General features: G+C 38.4%; 2 protein-coding genes across 3 annotated transcripts; both read right to left on the minus strand.

Annotated features, from left to right (window-relative positions):
* Positions 1 to 831: 831 nt before the first annotated feature.
* LOC117145148 lies at positions 832 to 2,258 on the minus strand. Its single transcript, XM_033310688.1, has 3 exons — positions 2,062 to 2,258; positions 1,359 to 1,795; positions 832 to 1,291 (listed from the first exon to the last, which is right to left on the minus strand). The coding sequence occupies exons 1-3, from the start codon at positions 2,179 to 2,181 to the stop codon at positions 1,204 to 1,206; spliced, it is 645 nt and encodes a 214-aa protein (XP_033166579.1). The 5' UTR covers positions 2,182 to 2,258; the 3' UTR covers positions 832 to 1,203.
* A 1,108-nt stretch (positions 2,259 to 3,366) lies between these two features.
* On the minus strand, positions 3,367 to 4,402 carry LOC117144667. Of its 2 annotated transcripts, none has more exons than XM_033309985.1 (3): positions 4,249 to 4,402; positions 3,737 to 4,191; positions 3,367 to 3,558 (listed from the first exon to the last, which is right to left on the minus strand). In XM_033309985.1, the coding sequence occupies exons 1-3, from the start codon at positions 4,387 to 4,389 to the stop codon at positions 3,456 to 3,458; spliced, it is 699 nt and encodes a 232-aa protein (XP_033165876.1). In that variant the 5' UTR covers positions 4,390 to 4,402; the 3' UTR covers positions 3,367 to 3,455. The 2 variants fall into 2 exon arrangements, with proteins under 2 accessions (XP_033165876.1, XP_033165875.1); XM_033309984.1 differs by having other exon boundaries at positions 3,367 to 3,573.
* Positions 4,403 to 8,356: the final 3,954 nt, after the last annotated feature.

Consider the following 8,356-nt stretch of genomic DNA (forward strand, 5'->3'; position numbering starts at 1 on the left):
AGCTCCCGAGGATTTTGTATCTGATTCGAGACTTGGCCCGGACTTTAAGTGTTTTACTTGCCGCAGCGGGGTGGCAAACAAATCACAGCATCGAGTGTGTGCGCTAACTCAGTTGTCTCAGTTCTCCTGCTGTTCGAACTGGCTTTTCTTTTTTTGACAATTAAGTGTCTGCTGAATATTCGTATTGAAGCTGACTACTTTTCGGACATCTTACCAAGTACGGTGAAACACTTGTTAGTTCGAGAGAAAATTGTTTGTATATGAATGGATTGGAGTGACACTCAAACGACATGCTGCTGACATACCTTTCTGCAACACAATACACTTATGTTAGTAAAATTTTGTGACTATGAAGATAAGGAAAATTGTAAAAGAAATTATTTATATTACGCTGAATTAATTATCCGACTTTCCTATCTATGCAAGTTCAACTTACTTATCAATATTTGAATAGAAGTTTCCGTAATTTCTCATCTTATCAATTTAAAATTTATTGCCTTTTATGCAATGATTATACTTTTTCCAGACAGGCCACTCGGAACTAAGCCAATTTTCCTTATATCGCAAATTTAACCTCATTTGGGCATGAAATCGAACAGATAAACCCACTTAAATCCTACCAATAAGCAATAACAAAAGTGCCCCTAAGCCGTGGTAATTAGCCAACTATAAACGGTGGTGTGTTGTGATTTTGCAATCGCAATCAATTAATCAGTGGCAAAACGTATCGGATATTTGTGCCTGTGAACACGCGGCCATTGATTGATTTATGAGCTGCTTGTTAGATATTAGCAAGGAAAAACAAAACTAGAAGTATAAAATCTATGACCGTTCGTGTGAATGGGGTGGCACAGTCATATATTTCGTTATCGTTTACGTTTATCTTATCACGCATACCTTCTAACAAGTTTCCAGCAAATTAAAGCACTGATTGCACCAGAGCATTGTGGCACCTGATCTTGTCTCTTGGCCTTTATCGAATTGTGTTCTTTTCAGTGGGGACTTTTTATGGGCCCTCACCCATTTCGGTTTACTTTTATTGACATCGTTTTGCCTTGCCTCGATTTCAGAGCGCGGTGTTTAAAGTCAACTAAAAACTAAATAAAGAGAATGACACAATAACTGAGGCAAGTGATTGGATTTTGTTAGTTTTCTTTCATTTATGGTGGCTAGACAAAGCAGCACTTGGGTACATCTCCATCCTTAGGCCTTGATCAGCAACAGGGCAAAGGCCAGGAAGCCAGAAATCAGGGTCAGAGGCACAGTCTGTCCGGCGGAGCTGGCGCGGCAACTGAAAGATTATTGAGGATTGAAATAAGTATGGTTTTGGAGTTGTAGCCACTTTAAATCAAACTTACTCAAACTGAGTGACATTGCCGTAGGTGTTGTTCTGGAAATTGCTGAAGGACACGGAGGCATCATTGTTGGCAATCTTCACGCCTTCCAGAGTATAGTTGGACCTGCCCAGAATAAAGCCAGCACTGGTCGATGCGTTGCTGGCATCGGTGTAGGAGCATCCAACCAGGTAGGTGGAGCTCACATAGCTCAGCAGCTTCACGAAGACGTACTCCTGCTTCTGGCCGTTCACCAGGGTCACATTGTATCCGCTCAGGTTGTTCTCCACCAGCGTGATATTCGCAGTTTCATAGACGTCCACCAAAGTGGAGGCGGCATTGCTTGAATGGCTAATATTGACCAGCATGTTGCTGTTGTTGTTCCAGAAAGCCACGTTAAGGGAAATGCAGGAGACATTAGAGGCGGGATTGCGGGCCAACTCGACCCACTGGCCACTGAACTGGAAGTTAAGGAAATACATTTAATACATTTAATATATAATAATAAGCACACTGGTGTTTATGATAATTAAATGAGAAATTATTATTTTGTTTGGGTAAAGTTTCTATCAAAATGTAGTTATCCTTTTACGATTGTATGAAATTTAAAGCACTTATGGAATTTAGAAATCCCAGAAATTTATGTGATAATGTGTCCATTCAGAGCAGATCCGATGTCAATTTATGCAGACATTTTGTAATAATACATAACAACCCTTTCACTCACAGCGGTCTGGCTAAAACTAATGCCGGTGGCTTGGGCGCAGGTTTGTGGCGTTTGGGTTTGGGCCAAAGCCTGCGAGATGCAGGCCACGATGGCCAGGCAGATGATCGCACTTTTGCACATGATGTCACTGTCTATATGAGTTCTCTATGTTCCGCTTTAAAGTTCCGGTTCTGCGATCGGTTCGCTGCGAATGCGCCGTTAATACTGAACTGTCTGCCCATCCGCACCGGGCTTTTATAGGCTTGTATCTTTTCCCATATTTTTGCGGCCATTATCGATGCCTGCACTTGTGGAGCGCCACAAGTTGGCTCTGTCACCAATTTACGTACATCTGACGTCTGTTATCGCCCCGTGGAATGACTAATCCCCCCGAGGCTCTGCGAATAATATAGTGTTGTTATTGCGTTGAAAACTCCCCTGCACATTGGCCAATAGGTTGTCTTACCTGCAAAGCTCTTTGACATGGTTTTCCAGGAAGTGATTCTGCTGGCCAAAAATAGATTCGGTGGTCAAAATCGATATCAATTAAATTATAATTAAAAGTGCATTTGTACTCATTTAATTAGTATAACTATCTTTATGGTTTTAATGGGTATAAACAAACGGTGTTTGTTTATTGTTTAATTGTCTGTTATGATTTTTACAACTTTGCTACAAATTTTATGTGTTCTATTAAGTTTTGAAGGCTCAACATTAAATTCAATTTCTGTGCCCAAATTACGTCTTAGACTGGCAATTTTTCCTGCGTTGTAGATATCTTACTCTATTTTAGTTTTATCGAACTTCCCTTCCAGTCTGAAAGTGGGTGTACTATTCCCCATTACTCATCATTACCCATTCTTACAATCGTCAATGCTGTAAGAAAGGTAAGTTTTCTTATCGTTGGAAGTAGATACCAAAAACAAATATTAATTTAATTGAAGCCCTCCACTCTGGGCCTTGTATCTAAGAATTTTTGTGATCTATCACCCTATAAAAAATATACATATACAGGGGAAACGTCTTCATTGCTGGATTAAATTTCTTTATCGCTGTCAGACTCTGAGTCATTTGTGAAAACAAAAACAAGAGTGCATAAAAACAGAAACGAGAGGCGAAAGAATCGCAAATTTCGATAAAGAAACATTCTTAATAAGTAACAATCAGCACCATTTCCTACTACTCAGCGGTTCGAAATGGTTCGGCAGACATAAAATCATGTTTAATTTTAGCTAAAGCCTTTCCTAATATGTAGGTCCCAAACAAAATAATTGATTACATCGATAATGAATAGGTTTTTATTTATTAGAGCTTTACATGGAAATTATATACAAGGCAAATTTAAAGAACATTTAAGATAAGAAAACATATTTTTTGGCCGTTGTTGTTATCTGCCTTGCATTACCATATATAATCTAAATTATTTGACGGTCAGCAGAAATGCCAAGAATAAAAGCCATGGCAATCAACATTGTGGAAATAATGGTCGATGGGTTGGATCCGGATGGTGCATAGCAACTGTAAAAAACAAAACTATAAGATATATTGGAGATCATTATAGCGCAAATTGATACAGAATTCATTTAAGTGTTTACCAATTTGTTTTAATATTTTGTAAATATTTTAAGGCTAGCATATAACCATTACCAATTCATCAGTTCCAATTTCAGAGTGTGATGATAAAGTTTCAACTTACGATTCGCCCTGAGTTATCGTGGACATGGAGCCATTTAAGAAGTTTGAAGATATACTAGAGCCAAGACCCTCGAGTTTATTCAAAACTTGCGTGGTGGGGGTACGATCCCTAGCAAGGATAATTCCGAAGGAAGTGCCGTTATCAGTCTTGTTGGTATATCCACAAAGGAAGGCCACGTCGGTGTAGTCAGTGTAAAGGACCTTGTACACTGCATAGGGGGTATAGCCAGGTGGGTTCCAGTAGGTGAAGTTGTACCCATCCTGGGCCACCGTGTTATTCTCCACAGTGATGGTGGCGTTCATGGTTTGATTCACCCACGGGTAATCGGGAGATACGGCATATGTGGTATCGATCAGCACATTATCGACGGTTTTATTCAGCACCGTAATATTCACCTCAGTGCAGAAATCGATGCCGGAAGGCTGACGAGCGACTTCCCACCAAATTCCAGAGAACTTTGGGAAAATGTCTAGTTAGTCTTTGCAAAATTCACCAAATTGGTTTTCTTTTACCAGGTCAAGATCGACCGCAATGCTATCGGTCAAGTTACATAGGGCCACATAATCATCACTCTGGGCCAGGATCGGTGTACTTCCTTGTAGAAAAACCAAAATGCAAAGGAGACCCAAAGCATAAGTGCTATTTGACACCATTGTGAAGGTGTTGCTTGTGACACGGCTTCAGATCAAGAACTGAAGAAATGAATACTTCACGGTTGGTAATTAGGTAATTGTCTGACATACGTTGGTAATCAATCAAGTGCTATCTCATCAGTGCGTGATCACCTTATGTACACACTTTATCGATGTAAATTTGTGCACACACACATTGTGTTTTCTATTAATCCTATATTATCTTAATAAATCCCCCTATCACTAGATATTCTATATCTATTTCAAAAGACTTGTGAAACAAGTATGCTACTGTGGGTCGCAATTACTAATATCCCCTAAGAATGATAATGATAATGACATGTGCCTTCAGGTTCTTACGGTCAGTTAGATAACCAATAAGACCTTTTGTGTCACAATACAGTTTAAGTGTTTAGCAAACAAAATGTGGCACAATACTACTTGTTCTCATATCAGTGTGCTGTTCAACTTTACCAAGAATATGCTATGAATGAATTGACATTGTTCGATAAACTCTTAGCAATTCCATTGTTCAACACTGACCCATATTGTAAAAACTTTAACCAGTTTTAAGGCAAACTTTTTATCTAGGTAAGCCCACTTGAAGATTTTCGAGGAAAATCTTCAGCTTTTGAATTAAATATGCTTTGGGCGCTGTGATACTGTCAACTTTCAACTACCACGAACAGTGTTGAATAGCGCCATGTAGTGGGTGGGAATAAGAGTGCTCTTAGATCGAGCGATTATGTTAACGGCTGCATGTCCTCGACTTGTCTTCGACATGTCTTGTAAGCTCTCAAACACCTCCATAGCACATTAATTTTAAATGCCTTACAAGCTCCCCAAGAAAGAGTTGGGGATGGGTGTGCAAGAGAGAGAGGTAGATGAACATGTGCCGAGCGCTCTGGTACAGTTGACACACATTCAACGTAATTCGGCCATAGGCTTTTGTCTCGGGAGTCGTTTTATCCTCGAAAACTTTTCCAACTGCCAAAAGTTGACTAGCAGATGAGTAAAAAAACATGGCCTTAGCAGTTGGCAGAATAGTGCCACGCCCACAGCTGGAGTTCGTAGCTGAGGTAGCTTGTATCTATTATTTAATTAAAACTATTCTGGGTGAGCGTGTGTAGGGGGCTAAATAATTTAATTGGGCCATGTGTGAAAATTTGTAATGAATGACAAAACGCTCTCCGGCACAACTGGCAGTATAACTTTCCGAGTTTGCCGGTAAAAGGTGAGGGGCTTCGGGGATAAAAGTGAGAGAACACTGCAACTTTTGATTAACACAGAATGGAGTTGAGGTTTCCAGGAGACCGAGCTAATTGCAGTTCTAGTGGAATATTGTTTAGAAACACAAATAATACAATTTGAAAACATTTATAATTTTTGCATTAATTTAACTTTCCGGCTCAAACTTTTAATATTTCCAAACTAATGATGACCCTTTTTTAAATTGTCTGTAATTATTATGTTAAAATTGTTTTCTGAATGTATCTACAAGTTGTTGAATGCTAATTCTAAGTGCTCAACCTTTGCCAAGCCATTTATGTATGTTGTCTAGGTCAGTTTCGTTATGCTTTTGAAGGTGAACTTTGCTCAATTCTAATTAAATTGCTTCAAATCAGCTGAATATAATTTAGCTACTTAAGTCCTTTGTGTGGGCAAATCACTTGTAAAGTGCCGACACGTGTGCGTACATAACAATAGATTCGATTAAGCTTAAAATAGACCTGACATTATTTTAGATTTGGCGGTTAACTATCTCTACTCTGCTCGCGAATAGCTCAAATGAGCTCGTTATAAGATAAATTACTGCGGACTTGTGGCTTTCATCAACAGCTTGCAGTCTTCAAGAAATGGGACTCCTTTCCCTTTTCTGCGAAAGTGCATCTCTTCCGCCCTGAGAAAATAATTAAGTTGTTTTTCTTAGCGCCGGCATACGAGTAAATGCATATATGTATATGTACATACATATATCCTTGGCACAACCACACTGGCTCCAGCTATCGCTCCTCATTGCTGCCACTGCAAGTGACTGTTAATTACCCCATGAGCTTTATGCAAAACCCCAAGTAAAAGACAGAGCTGTGCAAACTTTCTATTAAAGCGAGTCCTGCCGGAGTGTGCATCCTTCCACACACATCCTTTCACCCAGCTCGCACTCCTTTGTGGAGTTGCCACTCAAGTGCGCACTGCGCAAGCCAATTTAAATTTTAAAATAAGCACATTAACTGCATGCACAAGCGCTAAAACAAACTCAGCCATATAGCTCACTTTCTCCCCTTTTTTCTCCATGGAGCTCACGCGCGCATATTTAATTTGTTGCAGATTCACGCGTCCTATTAAGACTTCTTTGGAGAAAGGCCTAGAGAAAGTAATGCGGCACACTTAAGAAATTTATATTCTTTAAAAGCTGAAAGAACCGAAATCGTATTAGTTTTAAAAAACAAACTTGCGTTCATATCCATTAAAATTATGACCCCAGTCGGCTTACAGAAAATAAAACGCCATTTTTTATAATTCATAATTTGATTGGTTTTCGGATTTTCTTTTTCTTTCTTTTAATTATTATCAATATCTGCTTATAGAAAAAGGTGTAACTAATTGTTTAATCTGTTTTACAAAAAATGTATAAACTAACTAGTTGTTGGGGCATAATTAATTGCTAATCATTTTGTTAATTTAATTGATATTTATATTGATGTTTGAGTTTTTTTCCACACCTGTTTACTTCGATTAACTGCCATTAAACATTATAAATTCGATTAAATCGCTCCTTTTAGTTATTTCACTTTGCTTTTGAATGAAAAGAATCTCCTCATCGTCTTAAATCCAAGCAGTTGTAGAAAATTATTTGGTATACGAAAGATCATCCAGTAGAGTCATTGGCCTGATATGCTGTCCAAAATTTATTAGTAAATTAACATGAAAACAATTATTTACATACCTACAGTAATTTAGTTTGCTGCCTAACAACTTAAGTTTTTATGGAATTTTTTAAACATTTTATAATTATTGTTTACTTGTTTGGAAGAGCTACAGCAACATTTTCTTTTTGACATCCGTATTTACAACTTGCGATGGAGGAAAATTTCTTATCGAGTTCGGTTTGCTTGGAAGGTTTAAGTTTAGGATAAAAGTGTGTCGTCTTTAATATAGTGTTTGTACTGATATTGATAGTATTAGAAACCAGGTGTGCTATATTACATAAATACGATCGTTGATATGTAAAATTCAAATGAAAATAGTTTTGAAATCGAGTTTGATGGAAACCATTTGAAAAGAGAAGAAATGTGAAAGAGAATAGTACACTACTTTGTATAAAATGATAGACTGATAACCATACATCTAGTTAATTTTAGGATTAGTCCTTGTAAGCTGCTGTTTTTTGTTCGTTTTTTGTCACTCGCTCGATGATTGTGCTACTGCATTTTAAATGTCTGGGTCTTTTCATACCGTATAATGTTTATAGAGACCTCGGTTTTGATAGGCTGTTTTCCAAAAATCACAACGACTTGAACTTGATCTAAAGCAATTATTGCATATCATATGGCTGATGGCTGAAGAAGTTAATCTAGGCTAAGTTTTAATCCTTTTAAGTTTCTACTCGTGGGAGGGGAGGTCTAGGGATCGGCCCTTATCAATATAAGCATATCTCCTCCTGGGATTGTTCAATTCTATGCTATATGTACTCTACGTACGAATATGTATGTATAGACTACGGTTTATAGGATACATTGCATTGTGCTCATATAAGAAAATTTAACATTTCGCTTCCGCTCACATATCGCTGGGGCAAACGGGCTGGATGGGCTGGGGGACTATGAGGATATATGGATATATTTACCGATTACGTGGGCAGGGGGAGGCAGTGATCCCCTTCTGCTATTTACAGTTCTTTTACAACCTAGGAAGTGTTCTCTATGTCGCGGGGATTCATTGACAAGGGCACCCGCTAAAGTGGTTCACTCGATATACCTAATGGGTG

Source organism: Drosophila mauritiana, chromosome 3R (assembly GCF_004382145.1).
Source record: "Drosophila mauritiana strain mau12 chromosome 3R, ASM438214v1, whole genome shotgun sequence".
NCBI lineage: Eukaryota > Metazoa > Arthropoda > Insecta > Diptera > Drosophilidae > Drosophila > Drosophila mauritiana.